Source organism: Neopsephotus bourkii, unplaced genomic scaffold (genome assembly GCF_033783945.1).
Source record: "Neopsephotus bourkii isolate Nb327-2 ecotype Australia unplaced genomic scaffold, CSIRO-AGI_Nbou_v1 NB_1634, whole genome shotgun sequence".
Taxonomy (NCBI): Eukaryota; Metazoa; Chordata; class Aves; order Psittaciformes; family Psittacidae; genus Neopsephotus; species Neopsephotus bourkii.
This window is the reverse complement of record NW_026902109.1, coordinates 6219721-6238966: the sequence shown is the minus strand read 5'-3', so window position 1 is coordinate 6238966 and position 19246 is coordinate 6219721. Positions and strand designations below refer to the sequence as shown.

General features: G+C 40.2%; 1 protein-coding gene across 3 annotated transcripts in view; it reads right to left on the bottom strand.

The window, feature by feature from the left end:
- Positions 1-410: 410 nt before the first annotated feature.
- Positions 411-19246, bottom strand: part of JMJD1C (jumonji domain containing 1C) — a 165791-nt gene continuing 146955 nt past the window's right edge. For all 3 annotated transcript variants that reach the window (XM_061374026.1, XM_061374027.1, XM_061374028.1), the window contains 13 exons: positions 16999-17088; positions 15508-15635; positions 15113-15326; positions 14416-14630; positions 13696-13974; positions 13153-13321; positions 12663-12753; positions 12424-12554; positions 11097-11219; positions 9926-10065; positions 7752-7928; positions 1647-1778; positions 411-1316 (listed from right to left, as the gene is read on the bottom strand). In XM_061374026.1, coding sequence (XP_061230010.1) covers positions 1227-1316; positions 1647-1778; positions 7752-7928; positions 9926-10065; positions 11097-11219; positions 12424-12554; positions 12663-12753; positions 13153-13321; positions 13696-13974; positions 14416-14630; positions 15113-15326; positions 15508-15635; positions 16999-17088 — 1979 coding nt within the window. In that variant the 3' untranslated portion in view covers positions 411-1226. The remainder of the gene's footprint in view (positions 1317-1646; positions 1779-7751; positions 7929-9925; positions 10066-11096; positions 11220-12423; positions 12555-12662; positions 12754-13152; positions 13322-13695; positions 13975-14415; positions 14631-15112; positions 15327-15507; positions 15636-16998; positions 17089-19246) is intronic.

Sequence of the window (19246 nt, the reverse complement as noted above, 5' to 3'; positions counted from 1 at the left end):
TTCAAGCTAACTCCAAGAGCTGGAACTATGCTCTCATATTAAACCAGACACAATTTAAGAAAAAAACCATGCATTATCTTGTGGTATTACTTCAAATGTAAACAGCCAAGATGCTGTAAAAAACTGTTCTACAGAAAGTCCTTTCCCTATTCACGCAAAGTAAACACTGGGTTATTACAGGCAGAACGTAAAGGACGTTTCAATTGTCTTATCCTCACCGAGAGGTGCTCCGGCTCAGTAACGAGCAGTGCTCAGCACTTTCCGTCGCAGTTTCGCCTCAAACCCGGAGAGGGCAGCGCGGTGCACAGAACCAGGGCAGCACACTGCAAACGTTCCCACGGGATATGCGGCACCGGGAGCGAGCGACTCGCGCGGCCACAAACGTGAAGAACGAATACCAGGAGACAAGGTTTGATAAAGTCTTTTTAATGGAAAATGTAAAACCCCTTTCAACTTCAATGTACAAAGCATGTGTAACACTTGCACTTTTAACAAATTAAAGCAAGCCAATGTTTTAAAAAAATACATCATTGAATGTATATATGTATATATTTACACAGCATATTAAGTTTAATATTTAGCTTTAAAAGTTCACATAAATTTTACCAAAATGAGACATTTTTTAAATAAATTACACCTTTTGAAAACGTTTCATTGTACACTGAATAGCTTCAATAAAATACTGAAGTGTTCGTATTTAATATCTACTTTATATACTTTATATTTTACAAAGTTTACAATTATTTGGCAGTAATTTTCAGATTATGACATGACTGCTGTGCGGACTCAGCAAGATCCCAAATGCAGGCAATAGCTGGTGTTTGTGTCCTACTCTCACAGTTAACTGTCTCAATGTAGTGAAAAATATCTGAATTATTTTAGCAAACTGTACAAGTCACATTTACATTTGATCAACAATATAGCATAGAATTTTGTGGGTTTTTTCCAAAAATAAATACATCATCTTAAATCTTCAACATTTCACAAACTTCATGTACATTATAATACAGGACAGCAGAATGCTGCTGAATCGTTTGCAAGTCTAACATGTAATCACAGTGGCTGTGATATGAAGCTCTACCGTTGCAGTGTCAGTAACAAGTAAATATGATGACTATTTTTTCTTGGCACTGATGGTTTATGAAGCTTAAATTAGTGTGCATACTGTTCACCTATTAGAGAAAGTAACCTCCAGCTGATGTTACCACAAAAAAAGCAGAATGCGCTCAGTTTTCATCCATGTCTTCCAGTTCACCTTCGTGAATCTTCAAAGCTCTCACCATTTCCTTAACTGCATGATACAAGATATTTTTAACCTGCGAGAACATTGGACAGATTTTAGTAAGGGCCTTCCATGAAGGAACTCTGCAAAGTGACTATATTCAGGACTGAGCCCTAATCATAGTGGATGGAAAAACCAGGAAGGCTACATCAAGCCAGTGCTAAAGGAAACACCTTCTTACATAGCATAAATAAAACCAGCAGCTCAAGGGAGAGTCATTTACACCCCTGCATTCATGCTGCTGCTCATTGTTATTCTGTGTGAACAGCAGCAAGGAAGTAGCTCCACGCACTGCTCCGCATTTCAATGAGCCTGAGCATGCCCTGCATTCCCAACAGCTTCCAGAGCAGAATTCATTTCCTACCTGCAGTTTATCATCGTAATTGATTTCTTCCTTTGACAGCCTCAGCTCCTGTGTTAAGTGAAAGGACTGTACAAGATGTTCTGGAGACACAAAGTCTTCAGTTACTTGAACGCAGCTGTGAAAATTTTGCACCTATCCAAAATAATAAGAGGAGACTGATAATTAGTACTTTGGAGTTATTCTTTGGCAGAGATACCCAGGATAAGAGTGGGCCTTGAGATCTCTTTAAACCACAGGCTTATCAGACTGAAGGGCGTCTCTATACATCTTATGTAAAGAGCAATTAAGTGTATTCATCTCAGATAAGCTAGTTTCTGGCAAAAGGTAAACTTTGAACAATGCACATCTGCATGTGCTTCGGCACTTCTTCCTGTAGTCAGCTCCGACGTTCATTCGACATACTCTGACATATTGTATTCCACCCTTTTACCAGCTGCACAGGCACTGCTTCCATGTACTACTGCTGCACAGCCATGCCCAAAACACTGCACAGACTGACTCCACAGCAGCCTTGCCCTGCAGGACCTAGCTCCTCGGGCCACGGAGGCATGCTGGAAGCCTGCACTCTGCCAGGCACAACCGCCATGTCTGCTGAGAAGGAACTGCCATCGGAAATTAAAGTATTTGAACAAAGGGCAGGTTCAGAAGGGGGGAAAGAGCAGGTTCTGTTTTCTATAAGCACGCTTTCTTACTGGTAAGAGGCAACTACTGAGAGAAATGGACACCGCCTCCTGCCACACAGGTCATACCTGGAGGACAGGGGAAAGAAAAAGCCACTTCCTGGTTGTGAGCTCACTACCAACTCCTGTTTGTCCTCTTCAGAAACGTACAGCATCAGGTTTTCATCCCTAAACACTTACAAATTACATATCAAAAACCTTATCTCCCCAAATTCTAACAACTGCTCATGAACTTGTGCAACGGTTCTGCCTCTTACAGAGGCTGGAGAGCCCCTGCCACCCCAGCAAACACACAGTCCCACCCTGCTCAGCACTGATGAAGATCTGCCTATTTTAAGCTTGAGCCTAGCAAATGCAAGATTTTTTTGTGCATACTCAAGAATTTCTATTATGATACCTGACCTTCAGAAAACCTCTGGGGTCTACACAGCTGAGGACACGGCACTTTATTTGAAACACACTTTCCTCTTCAAAAACACTGTCTGAGTCTGTATTTACAAGGTAACCTGCCCCATTACAGGTGATACCCCAGAGGTAATCCCTAGATCAACACAGGTGTCGCGTATGGAGTTTCTGCAGCATTGCAGTCACCAAGGACAAAGCAGATCCATTCCCCGCTGTAAATCAATCACAACAGAAAAGCTTCCCGAGAGGAAGAGGGTTTGTTGGTGTCACACAACCGGCGAAGGGCAGGAAGCCAGGAGCAAGGGAACAGCTGCAGAAGTGCCAGCGCTCAGCTCCCGCCAGCACTTGGGGGATTTCCTAGAGCTTGGCTGAGACACCCCTGCACTGTGCAGCAGCCGGCTCCAGCCCACTGCTCCCCCCTCAGGCTTCTTGCCTGCTTCAAGTCTCCACCCGCCCGTTTTCCTTTCCACCCCCGGCAAATCCCACACCACTCTTTCACCTTCTCCTGACTGAGACAAGGTTTTACCAATTCCCACCCCCACTGGAGAGTGGGCAATATGTGCTGCCCTCTTTCATTCTGCTGTGCTTTAAACCTCCTTCCCTTCCAGGGCCTGTCTTATCAGTGTGCAAGTCTTTGCAGGGAAGACAGATTTTACCCAGCCAGTTTCATACTTAACATGGGAATGCCGAGCTGACAGCCCGCAGGCAGTTCTATTTATAATAGTTATAATACAAGCTGATACAATGACACACACAAATTAGTATGTTCAGCAATGATTCCCCTGAGGTTTGCAGGGTGAGGATTACAGCGCTCCCACGACTGTGCCAGTTCCAGCTGAACAGAGGTAACAGCTTCTCCCCAGCCCATGCCACACAGAGGTGTTCCAGCAGGGCAGAGGAGACTGGTGGAGAGCTGAAACAGCCTCAAATCTGGGCCAGGACAGGGAAAGGCGAGTGGGCAGGGAGAAAAGGGACATCCATCCTCGTGGCTGCACTTCCTCACTGCACAGCCATCTCCCTCCTGTCCTTACACAATGAGATCAGCCATTTCCTGAAGGGCTTAGCTCTGGGACCATGCTCAGCCCAGCAGCTCTGCATATGCAACACCCAGACCTTTAACCTACATCCTTATCACAACATCACCAGGATGTTGCATTACCTCCAGCATGTTATTTTACAATATATAACCTTCCTGTTAAGTCAAGATAATGCCACTACAACATTGTAATAACCTGTTCTACTACGAACAGGTTTTGCATGTAGCCTTAACAACACATTTGAATCACCAATTCAAGCATCTCTAGCTTTTATCACTAAAATACTTCGCAAATTTGGAGTCACCAAATTAAAGTCAGAAAGGGCATCCCTAGAGGACAACTGTGATACAAGATGACCCAGAGTGGAGCAGGAGAAAGAGCAAATAGTTCAGAGTAACAGTAAAAAAACCCCTTTTTTTAGCTGGGTAAGTTTCCAAGCAGAGCTAAGGGCTTGCTGTTACAAGCACCAAAGAGAGAACAAGGCCCAGATGCAAAGCTAAGCTCCCCTGCTTGTACAGCCAACTAGAAAGAAGAGAAAATCTTACAGTGCACCAGGCACCGTACATTCAGGGAACCACCTGCAGAGGAGACCAGTCCAGTATCTATTTCTGGTTTCCCCCCAGAGCACAATTCTTTCCACAAGAGGTACTGACAAGGCTACTCTGACCATCACAGCTCTCAGGAGAGGCTCTCCTCCCACCCCACCCACCACTGGAACAGTTTGCCTGTTGAAATGATCACAAGGGGGATGTGACTGCTGTCTGGATCTGGCTGCTGTCACAGGGAAGAAGGGGAAACATCGGAAGCAAGAGCAGTGTTTTATGCTACCATAAAACACTAAGAACAAGATACTTTAAAAGGCATGAATCCATAGAAGCCGAGAGAAAAAAAAAAAAGGTGTGTGTGTATATATATATATGAAATACACACCATCTCCTCAGCAATAAAATTCTAGACCAGCACTTCAGAAGCAGCAGTGCGACAACAATCCTAACTGGCTCCAGGATGGAAGTGTCTGAGCTCCAGTATGCAGTGACCACAGGCTGCTGGGCTCCCTAATTCCATCGCTCAGCCTAATTTTCTCTGCTCCACAACATTAACAACGAGCAACTAAAAATAAAAATGTTAATTTACCACCAAATTTAGTATCAACTCTCATCCAATTTTAATTATTAAATATTCATGATGTGCATGTAAATCTGAAACACTTAACATGTAAACTTAACCTGGAATGCATTCTTGTGCAGACTTATTTTTAAGTGTTTATTAAATGTGCTTTGTATATACAAAGTGTCAGTGCTGATCCTTAAGGTCAGTATTTATGCATCTCTATATAGAGAGTACTATACAAGTACATGAAAGAACACGATGCTTTCATTTCCTCCTACGTGGCAGATTCACAGGAACTTCTTACTGAAGATGAAAAGGTTCTCAGCTTCACCCACTAAGGTTTAAAACCACCATGTTATTATCCCCTTAGTGCCAAAAGCTAGAGCATTACCACTTCAAAAGCAATCTGGAGTTTAAAGCCAAAGAGATAAAGATAAGAGTGGTCTTATTTTTGGTCCTTAAACCTATGAACTACAGGGAAGCCTGGAACAGTCTTCCTACTTCATCTTTTACCTTATTTATATGCCACATGCTACACAAAATAAATTTCCCAGTGTGTCTTACTTTCTGTGGGCTCCTTTTTCACTCTTGTATCTAGGATATCTCCAGTGTTTCAAGAGAACAGAGTAAGGCTGCTGGAGGATGCAACACATGACTCTGGGTGCCCTAAGTTATTTAGCCTAAAAAGAGCCAAGAATAACATCAATGGCAGATGTCCTTTGTGAAGCCAAGTCAGGCCCTGGAGACATGGTACAGGGAAAGGCAATCTACAACAAACCAAGATCTGGTCACCTGGGTTGTTTTGGGGTTTTATTTGGATTTTGTTGGGTTTTTTTTCTTTCATTTGCCAGAAAGCAACTCCAAACAGATCACCCAGGGTTAACATATGACCATGTGAAACCATCTAAAGACTCACTGCAATGACAAAGAAGTCTAGTCTTCTAAGGTATCTGTTGCTTTCAATGCCCCAGCAACTGACATAGCCAGCAGACAGTGAGGGATGTAACACCTGTCATTACTACAACCCTGACATTTTTTTCCCAGAAAAAAACCTACTGCTCTGGTCATGGTGACATGATAAGCCATTGCTTCCTCTCTGCCCAGAAAAGGCAGCAGATGGAAGCCCATCTGCAGGTTAGAAACCAAACAGCATCTTCTTCAGAAAGGCCTGGCCTTTTCTCCCAGGTGGAGATCAGTGATAAATCTTTAACAGCAAGATGGTTTACAACTCCTACTACAGGGTGGGGATGCTCCTCATTCCTTGAGAGTCAGCTACCCAATTAGTGGTGCTTGACAGCTGGCAAGACAGCAAGAAAGCAGGTTCTATTTCCTGTTGAAACAGGAGTTTCATGGAGTGAAGAAAGAAATTGCTGGTCGATGAGAAAATGAACATGAGCCAGCAGTGTGCGCTTGCAGCCCAGAAAGCCAACCATATCCTGGGCTGCATCAAAAGGAGCGTGACCAGCAGGTCAAAGGAGGCGACCCTGCCCCTTTATTCTGCTCTCGTGAGACCTCACTTGGAGTATTGTGTACAGTTCTGGTGTCCTCAACATAAAAAGGACATGGAACTGTTGGAACAAGTCCAGAGGAGGGCTACGAGAATGATCAGGGGACTGGAGCACCTCCCATTTGAAGACAGGCTGAGAAAGTTGGGGCTGTTCAGCCTGGAGAACAGAAGGCTGCGTGGAGACCTCATAGCAGCCTTCCAGTATCTGAAGGGGGCCTCTAGGGATGCTGGGGAGGGACTCTTCATTAGGAACTGTACTGATAGGACAAGGGGTAAAGGGGAAGTTTAGATTGGATATAAGGAGGAAATTCTTTCCTGTTAGGGTGGTGAGGCACTGGAATAGGTTGCCCAGGGAGGTTGTGAATGCTCCATCCCTGGCAGTGTTCAAGGCCAGGTTGGATGAGGCCTTGGGTGATATGGTTTAGAGCGAGGTGTCCCTGCCCATGGCAGGGGGGGTGGAACTTGATGATCTTAAGGTCCTTTCCAACCCTAACTATTCTATGATTCTAAATCAATCTAGAACTGCTCCCAAATTGTATCTGAACAACCGTATCTTTTTTTCACCAAACAGTCTGCAGACTACGAGTAAAAAATAGATTTTAAAAAACCAAATACCAAACAAAATGAAGCAAACAAACCCAATGTGCTAGGAGAGGATGAAGCTTGCTACATATTCATACTGTTTCTTGAGAACTGCCCTACTGGCAGTACTTCTTCTTACATAACTAAGGATTAAACCCTCCTGGCTGCTGCAAAGGTGGTATCACACTTTCTGATGGTGAGGAAAGCTGCTGAAGGGTCAAGCGATGACTCCTGGTGATTGATGTATATTTTGTGTAAAAAGTAACTTAATGTGGACTGGGAAAACAAGCTCCAAATCCTGTTACAGAAATATCTTTTTACACCCAAACTGTTTCTACAGTTCTCCTATGGATGAAGACAGAAACAACGACAAGTGACATCCAGGTATTTTTACCTGTTTGGGTTGCTCTCCCTGCTTCCCCTGTGTTTAGGTTAACTTTCAGTTTAGAATTAAAAAAAAATACTAACCTGACTTTGCCGTAACTACACCAGTTTATTTAGAAATCTGGTAATGCAATGAGGAAAAAAGTGGTAGTAGTGTGCTCATTTTTCATTTTAAAGGAAAAAAGGAACAATGTAATTCCAAGCGCTCAAGTTGCTCTATGTTAGTACCGGCTGGTCATCTATGCAAGCAGATGTACCTTATTATAAATACCTATACACTAACCAGTAATAATAAAAAAAATATCTAATTTCAGTACAGGTGTAGTTATGTCCTTGAAAAAAGTTATTTTATTATATTTATGGTTATTTAATCCTGTGTCTTTAAACAAATGTACATTACCTGATGCAGTGCTCCTGCTGGCAGAATAATAGCATCACCAAGAAACTGAATAACCGTACAAGTTTTCACACCGTATTCTTCAAGAAGTCTTTGGCGAAGTTTTTTGTTCACATACCAACTCTGATCACGTATTGGATCATGCTCTGGTAAAAGGTCTAGGCCTTGCTCTTTTGCTATCTGTAAGAGAAAAGATCCCAAGTCACTTTCAAAAGAAGCTGAACTTTTTGCTGATGAGCTGTAAGCATACCTAACTTAATGAAGCAACACTACTGTGTTCCCAATACCTAAATGAGACTTCAGTTAGGGATTCAAAGGAACCTCAAAAGGAACTGGGAAATCCCACTGAGCTGAAGACATCTACAGGACTCCCATTCCAAAGCATAAAACTTTGAAGAACTCGGCATAACAATCTATTAATAAGCAACATGCTTTGTGTGACTTCTTTCATAAGGAAAATAGAATCTGACCTCAAGAGTTCCGATGCTGCCAATTCCTCAAGCTCACAACCTTCAGTTTTGACACCTATACACAACATCAGCTCAGGAAAAAAAACCCCAGCAGACAGAACTAAGGGTCACATGGTGCTGGGCAACTCAACTTGAGAACAGGGCTGGACTAAATGACTTCAAGAAGTGCCCTGCCAATCTCAACCACTCTGTGACAGGAAGCTATTTTCCTACCATCCTGCCAAGGAATCCATAAAAAGATAATGGACATAAAAAAAAAACAAACAAACAACTTGCTGACAGCAGTAGACTTAACTGCAACAACCATTTGTCATCAAGTTAACCACAGAGGAACAAATATTACCCTTAATCTATTGCTAATTGCCAGTCATAGTGACTAAAGATAAAAAGACACATCACTAATCCACCTGTCATGACTCAGGGGCCAACTGTCTTATATTTTTATTCATATTTATATTAAATACTTAATATGATGCAGAGCTTGAAACTGTTATTGTGTTATCACCCTTCTTCTGTACTAATAAGATACTGAGATTTCCTCCTAGCAGGTAAAGTGGGCAAAAGGTCTAGTCATCAACTAATCTCCACTATTTCAAAAATACTACACCACAAATTACGAGGCAGTGGCAGCAAATGACAAACTGTTTTACACAGCATCTTAAGTGCTTTGGCTTTGAACCTGCTGCTCTCAGACTTCCACAGTATCCCTTGATTGCTCTGAAAGAAGAAACTCTGAATAATACCCATTTGTCCACCTATTCCTTTGCATTTGTGATTTTGTTCACAACTCTCTTTTGGGGGGGGGGGGGGGGGGGGGGGCGCGAAAGAAGAGCCACAATCTACTTTATGAGCACGTACTTTGTGAATGAACAGAAAAGCCTCGCTGTGTAATTCATCACCTCCTGGAATTAGCTTTATTTTATTTACTAATGCTCAATTTTCCCCACAGTTCAGCCTGCCAAAGAGAAACGTTTGAGTCACCAGAGGACAGCTGCCCTGGGACTGAAACACTGCCTCACTGTCCAAGAGGATTTTTAGTGATAAATTTCTTGGGCTCTTCCTGCTCACAGTAGAGGCCTTTGGCTTCTGGCTTGTTTATGGACCCCTTAAGTCTAGCCCATTAAAATGTATCTGATTTTCTTTCCCAGAGCAGAAGACAGTGAAGATTTCTTTTCCTTGTGCGACCACTTCAGTGATATTTTGGTATTTCTCTGGTTCATAAGGACTGCCTTCTAGAACATGAAAGCATGCTGAAGACAGGACACAGAAAACAGCTTCTGTGATGGTATCTCTAATACCGTCAATGGATATTCATCCTACATGGTCATGACCTGGAAGGTTCTGCTGTTGTTCTAAGGAAAGCTGCCAAAGGAAGATCTGCGCTGTAGCTAATGTTGAACAAGTCTGCTGCTTTTGGGTGCATTATCCCCCACTGTTTCCACCTTTGCTATGAGCCAAGGCATGTTCTTCGATCTCCTGAGCCTCCAGAGTTTACAAGCTACCTGTAACTCTTGAGAAGCGAGCATGTACCATCTTATACCATTTATTTGTTGATGATGTGGCAGGTCAATTATAACTCAAGTGCTAGAAAGCATTTTGCTTCCTTTCCTCCTTTCCCTAAGCACAGGGGTTTGTAGTTTTTGCCATCCCTCTTTGATTTACCAGTCACTTGGATTATACTTAGAAAATACGTGTTATGAATCTAACCTTTTGCAGGAACTCCCTTATCTTGTCAGCATCTTTGCCAGCATAAATGTGCCATAAAGCACCAGGTAATTCACTTGAATCTTTCAACCGCTTCCTTAAAAGGTCATCCAAATCTTCCTCTTCCAACTTCTTCAAAACTCCTAAGATTCAACAAAAACGTTTCGGTTTATGTGAGACAGTAAAAAAACTTTAAACACCTTCTTTTCAAATTTCTTATGTGAGATTAAGCAGATCAAAGTCTGCTGAATAAAACAGAAGCCCCCAGGTTACCTTTCTGTTTGGCGTTCGTACAGAACACGAACACCAAAACGTTAAAAATATTTTTAAGGTAACTTTTTTACATCTTTTGAATTTTATAAACACGTTTTGCCCACCTGAAATAAACAAGCAGGGCTGGCATCAAAAAATTACAGATGAAAAAGGCATTTTCCTATGGTCAGCAAAAGCAGCATTTTACGTGCTGCTCTGCAGCAGCTAGTCAAGAAGCTAGAGCTCTCCCAGTATGCTCAAGTTTGGCTGTGATTAACTCAGTGCACACACAATGGAAAACAAAGCAAATTGAAGACAGCAAACCTTACTGCAGCTGTATTAAGTCACACCCAAAATCTACATTTGCTGATTATAGAATAAGAGGATGAAAGAGTAAGCGGAGAGAAACAAAACTATTTCAATGATTTAAAGACTGTTTCACATAAGCAATAAACCTCATACAGACAAGCAACATATACCAATTTCAGCTCTCTGGTGCTGAAAAATCACATTACAGTCCAAATCCAATAGAGCAAACACAGTGCATCCAGAGGGAGCAGAATAAACACAAGCTCTGACAAATACATCATCCTGACATAACTGTTAGAACTACCACAGCTTCCAGAGAAAATTCTTCATCTTGCACTTTCATTAGCTCTGCCAGTACTAGCACAGGAATGATACATCAGTTATAGGTAATGGCAAAAAAAGTGAAAGGAGCTTGACATGCCATATCATAATTCATGAACTGCAGTGTATTTTATGAAGAATTAATGTGTGTGCAAATTGTTGAAAGAAAAACTCCCAGGTTTAAGAAAGTACTTATGGACATATCTTTCATCTACTTCAGAAGAACAGCATCGATTTTAAAAGTGGCAGATCATTCAGTTCACCTACATCTCTTAACAAAGTGTGCGTTTACCTGATTTGGAAAGTACTCCATTTCCTTTTGCTATGCCAACATAAACAAGGATGTTCACAACATCAGAAACTTCAATATGCAAATTTGTGGTTCCTATATCATGGTCTTTAGTAGCAGCAACACCTATGTAACAGGGTAAAATTAAGATTTGTTATATTGTATATTCACCTTCAAATATTGTATATTCACCTTCAAATAGAATACAAATATTCTATTTCTTTTCAAATAGAAATACGCAACAGCAACCGAAAAAAGATTTCCGAAAGTACACTAAACATCACAGAAAAGCATCTTCTGTACAGGCAGGATTTAATGTGAAAATACTGAAATATACAAACATGCTTCTGTTTCACTTGCTATTTTTAGCAGAGACCTTGAGATATCTCTTAGCCCAGGTTAACTGTCCCTATGTAGCAGCTGTGTCAGAACAAAGCACATTTCAGCAGAACAGTCAATGAACTTCCCTGATTACTGTCTTCCTTCCCAGCCTTTCAGGTTGTTTGGAGCAGAATGTAAGTACAGTGAATACACATGGTCACTGAATCAATTCAAATTTGTCACTTTTATGCCTGGCTGCAATCAGAGCTCTTTATCAGAAGAAATCCCCAAGTAAAGAGGAAAATTAATTTCAGTTCTAACAGGTGAAAACATACACACTTAAGTCAAAAGGACATTTCAGAACCTTAAGTCTTGCAGCAGTATTACATGAAAGTGTCACCAATGAGTCAGTTCTCAAGACTCATGCCTTGATCACTATTGTTAATACGTTTGCTTAAAGGACATCTGGAGAACTTCTTAAATCAAAGCCATCACATCATAAATTACAACTAATTTATTGTCCTATTGCAACAATTTGTAAAACAGAACTGAACAAATGTGTTTGGAAAAGAAGGAGCAGCTGGAAAAGGTCTGAGAGAAACAATCTTTTCTAAACAGGTTTCTGAGTGTATGGCACACAATACAAATGCAAATTATGAAAAATACACTGAGATTTACGTATGACCAGAATTACGAGTACAGTAGCACTTCAGGAAGTATTCTGCCATATAGCATTACTAAAGACAGGACCTGTCTTGTGTAAAAGTAGCTAAAAATTCATATGCTTCAGAAGACAGTAACAGCACAAGAAAAGACAAGAAAGAAATATAGAAACAAATAAAACTCTCATGACTGAGGTGCATGAACGGTTAATATGCAAGTCACTTATGTATTTCTCCTACTGTCAGTGAACTATTACCTCCAAGTAAGGTCAGCTTTCTATCAAGCCTAGTAACATTCTACACTTTTCAGAGAAGAGGTAACTGCTACAATTCTAGGGCATACTCACCGTATGCACTGCATAGTCTGGGTCCCAAATCTGGACGGACAAAAAACCCTGGCAGATGAGAAGCCAAGTTTAGTTTTCCTTCTGGACTACAATATTCAGGCAAGGGTAAACTTTTTAGCAAGTCCTCATATCTGGAGGAGAAAAGAAAGAAGAACGTAACTGAATTTGTGTCATTACATAGAGAGAAAAAGAAACAACATGGAGATTGATTAAGAGTATCTAATATTAAACTCAAATACCTTGCTGGCATCATCGCCTTGAAATCTTCACCAGAAGGCCAATCTTTCAGTTTTAGTAGAGCTGTCTCCCCATTTTTTATTTTCTGTCGTTCTGCAAGTAACATAGAAAATACTTGGAACTAATACACTTGTAGTTGTTTCATTTTAAAATATATAATAGAATTCTGAACCTGTCTATGAAGTTCTCCATAAAATGTGAGATAATTAATTTTGAGACTTGAGAATGATACAAAACAAACTCAACTGCTCAAGGAACAATGACATTTTAGTTGGACCTAACTAGTATATTAATCCATCTTCCACTCTGTAAAGGAACAAACCTGAAGTTTCCATCACGTTCTCTGGAAACAGATTACCTAGATCTTTCTCTAAAAATCTTCTTTACAACTTTTTTAAAGTTTCTTCAAAGCCTCCAGATCCACAAAGAATGTTTTTAACTATTTCTAACACTGTTCAGAACCAATGGAATAATACACTTAAAGTAACGTACTTGAAACATCTTCAAAACCATCCCAGAACTCCTTGACGTTGGTGTTTGAAATAATACTGTCTTTGCAATTCAAGATATCAGCTTGCTGGTTTCCAAAATCTAGACTAATGGACTCAGCTTTCCACAGGCTGAAGTTCATTTTCTTATGCATACCAGACACTAGAACAGGCTGTAAAAATTAAATAAAATTTAAAAGTCAGTACTTATCCTTCAACTAACCTGGAATACAAATACAACTGAAACACACACTGAAGACCCTGGCCATGCCGAGCTGTTAACACTTCCTCCAAAAGCAACCATACCCATCACGTCATACACACATTTTTGCATTTTCAATCTCTGTAACTAATTTTTCACTCATTATAAGCAGTTAACTGAATTTTCAACTACACAAGGTCCATATATAGGTTACACCTGACAAGCCTTTGCCCAATGCTAACAATATATTTTCAAACATGGAATTAGGCAAATTTGTCCTTTAAACACAGCTCTCCCAGAGTTTATACTGAGGTCACTTTATAGACCAAATGACTCAATACCTACCCTTCCTTGTTTCCAGCACTCTTTGAAGAGCTTCCAGTTGTTGCTGTTTTTATGGTCTCTGAGCCACAAAACATGCTTATCACAGATCCACGAATACTGAATGTCACTGTACCGTTTACTGCAGTCATCCTGAATACTTTTTTTATCATCCTTTGGCTCATCTTTTATTTCAGATTTTACATTTATCTTTGGTGCTCTATTTGGTGGAATCTTGTTTTCTACTACTGAAGCAATTATGTCATCAAGAATGTTTGGCATAGTCCTTCCACTCTTGCCACTCTATCATAGCAAACAAATGTATGATTAAACAATGTAAAAACAAATAAAGTTAATGCAATTCCTTTGGCAGCAGAATGGAAACATTTCATTACCAATTAGAAGCATGCAGTTATCTACTTCCTTTGTAGAGAACTGCATGCATTCTTACACAGAAAAAGTTAGAAATATACAGTTATTACAAAGCTCAATATATAGGAATCTTCCTTTATTTTTTGTTAAGGCTTTACCTAACTTCACAGACATTGTATGAATCCATTATCACTATATATAACAAATATAAATATTAATACAAGTGTGTGCACGCACACACATGACGTTTTAATTATAAATGAGCTTTTAAAGCAATACAGCTATCAGACTATTTTAACTACAATGTACCAAAATAAATGATAGAGACTTGCAAATCCTGATATAAAATCCATGCATCTTGTCAACACTTACTGCTGTTCCTGTAGAGTAAACCGGAGCAAAAGCAATACCAGCATCTGTAGAACCCAGACGCAGTTTGCCTGCTGTTGTAGTTAATAAATCCCGCAACGTTGAGCCCTGCTCATTGTTCTGGGATGCAGGAGGAGAGCTTTTACAATTTTGGGACTCCAAATTATCCTGGTCTTTCTCTTCCTTTGAATGTTTTCCAGAAGGACATTCTTTGTTCTCTAAAACAAAAATTATCATTTGAAGTTTACACTGTTATATTACCATGCAGGCATCGGAACACCACCAGTATCCCGTATATTATAGTGGTGGTGCTAATATGCTGTAGCACTAGCACTTCATTCACCTGAAAACACACCAGAAGATGAACTAGATCCTTCAAAATACAGTGAAACAGTGTGACCCTGAAAAGGCCACACTCAGCATTTCACACATGCAGCTGAGTATCTGTCACAAATGAGAGATGCTGTAGCTGGAAATACTGCCACATCACACATGCATTCCAACAGGGGTTCTTCTGGTTAAGGTGACTCTGACACCACCAGCAGAAGGCATTGCAGTTTCAAGATTAAAATTAAGGGAGAAAAGAACATAATCTCTTCTACCGTTGAACAGGAACCTGTGATTTTTTTCCTAATTCAATTATCTATCACTGGTGCCCCTAAAGTCATGGATATATGACATGACAGTTTCAAACATATACCTTTCTTTTCTTCTCTGGCTTTCTGCTCTGCAAGATCAGCCAACCAATGCAGTGGTGACTGCGATTCAGGTGGTGTTAACTTGCTGTCTGTGCTTACATCACTCCTTGGACTTGTATTACCATTTGTCTCGGACTTTTGAGGAGTATTCTGCTGTTGAGACTCAGGCATGCACAGAGAAATTTTATTACTGTGGTTAAGGACATTCTGCAAAACCTGTAAGGCACAAATTTATTTTTAAATATGTAACTTTCCCTTAACATGTCAAAGACAAGGTGCTAGTATTTAACCATCATATATGCAAACTAAAATACAATTTCTATCACTCAAAACCAAAAAATCACAAGAATCAGAACACATGAATAAACTGCAATGCATACACATATTTTAGACTCACCTGAGACACACCATTCATCGCAGGAAGCTTGCCAGCTTGCGTACTCTGCTTGCTGGTACACTGACAATGAGACTTGATTTCAAATTTTTCTCTAATATTGTGCATAGCATCCAAAAGATCTGTCAAAACTAGAAAAGAAGAAAACCATCAGCAGCTCTCAATCATTTTGTAACCCTCTTTCCAGTACACACACCATGATGCCAAATGTCATCTCTAAACCTTTTTAAAACACAAACTTGTAGAATTGCTAAATTTAACACTCAAAAATATTATAAAAGGACTGTCCAGTCTACCTTAAAGCTTGTGCAGAAAGAGAAAAGGTCTTCCATTAAATAATTGCACACTACTCTTCTGAATAATCTAACCTTCACTCGCATTCCTATTGCATGGTGCACACCAAGCAAGTCAGTCATTCATTATTTACTCCTCATTGTTCAATGGGTGCATCATTGCTTCATTTAATGAAACTGTCAAACTACAGACTGAAGTGAGCCACGTCTTGACAAAGAAATTAGTATGTGATTATGCAATTTAAGGCTGTTTGGTAATGGGTATGCACAGAAGAAGAAAACTGAGGTTAGACAGGCAGTCTTCCCTGTGCTGTTGCCAGGCAAGTGGTTCACTTCACAATTTAAAACAGTTTCAGTCTGGAACCTGTTCTGGGGAATGTTACAATTTGAATTTATTATGGGGTCTAACCAACCTTCATTTCTCCCTGAAAGAACATGCAGAAACCCATTTAAAAAAAGAAAAAAGACTGGGTCTGTATTTCCAGCTTAAAATAGCTTGGGAATTTACTTAACAAGTTTAAGGGCACATTTGAATTTTCTATTCTATGCATCAATGCTGCCAGAGATCACAAGTGAAGCTGCACTAACAACAACTACACCTACCTGCAGTTCTTCATAAAACTTACTTGGCTGTAAGAAAAAACCTGAATTTAGCTGTGTTTAGTTTCTTTCTGTTTTGTTTCTTAGTTTCTCATTTATCATAAGCTGCTTCACTGCATTTTGTTCTAAGACTTTCAATCAGATGTCCAACAAAACCACACACGAATCTTTCCTTTTTGGTGGGTGGGTGAGTGGGACAGAAAACAGTGAAAAGCAGATCCCCAATAATCTGCTGCCACATAATGCTCCTTGGCAATACTATATTAATATTTTCATTTAACAGCCAAGGTCCGATTTATTAAGTGCATTCTTGGTGTTTTCTTCTGCTCTGGAAAGGTACAAAACAATCCAAACAAACATCCTGAATTTCTTCACTTCCTATTCCAAAATCCCTTCAGGTATATGTCAGCACACTCCTCTTTCTCTCTTCACAATCAGTGCCACTTGCTAGTAACTGCTCAGAGTCACCTGCCTTCCTGCAATGATTTGACAGATTTTGCAGGTTTTTAAATGGAAAATGGGAAGTTTCAAGAAACAACTCTGGCCTTTTTTCACAGAAAAGGCCTGGGAAAAAACACATCCTGCTTGTTTGCTTTCTTACCAGAGCCTGGAATAATCTGTGTTGGCATCAGGTGTTTGTGATCATGAGGCTGTCCCTTCACACACTTCATCCAAGCATATAACTCCTTATCTGCAAAACAGCATTGCCAGTTGTTTTACTTTAGTAAACATTTTTCAGTTTTTAGTTAGAAACAGTTTTCTATACATACTGTAAATATTCCATCCTTATACCTTGCATAACAAAGATTTGCATACAACAGCTACTTTTCACAACAAGAATACTTTTAACAATACCGACATCTGAAACAGCCGCATCTGTGACACAGATCCTTGTGAATAACCTCAGCTTCAAAGTATATTCCATTCGCTACATTTAATGCACTGCCAATTTAGCATAAGCTGAAGTCCTTTACAGTTGCTACTGAGGCAGCAAGATTCCCTTCATGAATTCTAATACAGGAAAGAGACTCAATTAGGCTGCTATTGTATAGTTCATTTAATTTGACACAATCCATGCTTAACTGAAAGTGGATGTCTTCAACCAGAGGGCCAAAGAAGCAAGAAAGATGGACTTTTAAACTGAATCAATTCTCTGATTTAGCCTACCATGCAGCTGCACCAGTGTTAATGGTGGCACAAAGGAGACAGAATTTGCATCACAGATTCATGTCAGATTAAAGCAACTAGGAAAGCAAAAGTCTCTTGTACCAGTTAAAAATTGTCTGTGGCAGCAGAGAGGGCCTAACCGGTAGGAGAAAGAGGCTTCCTATGAAGTTTCAGGAAGATCGCCTTACTAGAAAAATATGGAGTGTAAAGATTAGACAGAGGAAGAATGACAGAAAGCAATGTCTGGCCAAGCTGCTGGTCACCAATCTGCTATGTGATTTTGGGGCAGAAACAGAAATACAGTTTCTCTCTCAATCCCCATTCTTGTCCCCTACCCACTGAACTGCTAGGTTTTTAAGAGACTCTTCAAACCTTTTTATTAGTTTGCTCAGCTGTAGCAATGTAAACTAAGAAGTACACCACAGGAAGCATTTAGCACCTTTAAAGCATTATTTTCTTCCACTGCAATAGATGTGCAACATACCAAATGTTCTTTCCAGGTATGTATTAGATTTGTTAGCTATCCTGTAGGTTTTGAAACTCTTCAAACATTGAAACATATGACTGGTCACAAACATAAATCAAATAAAAAAACAAAACAGCATATACCTACTTAACGTATTATCACTGAAATGCCTTAACATGGCATTCCACTTGATGGTGCCATGAACTGTCTGAAGATAACAACGAATGCATATTCATTCATCCATGTAGTAATGAGAGAAATCATTGATAAGTATCTGAATAAAAAATATTCAAACCTCTAGCACTGCTGCTGAAGCAGGGAAAAACCAGTGTATCCTCTGTTACATTTAGCAACTGTAAAAACAACTATCGGTTCCAGGAAAAATGGTGTAATGTAAGGTGCTATTATACAGAAATGGGTGGGTGGTTCTGAACTTTGCTAAGAGACTGCCAAAAGAGAGAGATAGTTCACATGAATCCTACAGCATCATTAGAAATAAAGCCGCAGAGAGGGAAGCTATCATACTTCTACTTTTGCATGCAATGTGATGAGCAGTAAGGAGAAAGTCTTCCCTGTTAGAAAACCGAAAAGAAGCCTGCTTCTACATACTGCTTTTTTAAGCTTTTAAGACATTTTACTAAAATTTTCCTGGCTGGTTAACATGCGCTATAAAAAGCCTCTGACTGCATATTCCCACTACGGTAAATAATGTTCAGTGCATATCCCAAGCCACGTCAGATGGATGCACATACACGCACTCACAGACTTAAGCCAGTTAGGAGTTGCTGAAACAGCCTCCAGCCTTAAAGCATTAGCAACTGCTCTTGGTTTTGGAGAACACTGACATTAGCTTCCTAGAAGCTTCAGGCTTTGATGGAAGTCTCTGGGAACATCCTATAACTGCACTGTAGGAAGCCTCTCACTGCCAGCCAAGGACAAGATGGATGAGTTTATTTATCAAAGATTTGCCATCTAAATATTAAACTTTATTTTACTAGCATTTCACATCTGTGACATTATGCTGCTATGACAAACACAGAAATGCTCTTCAAAACAGCATTATACTTGAATTGGCTCCTGGCGCAGCGTTTGACTGCAGGACTATGCCAGGGTACAATGCCTGCCACACAGGGGAAAGCAATCCTTTCCAACAAGCAGTCTGAGCACCAATGTCACAGTCAAGGGCTGAATAATCAGATGAAGATTCCAAGCCATT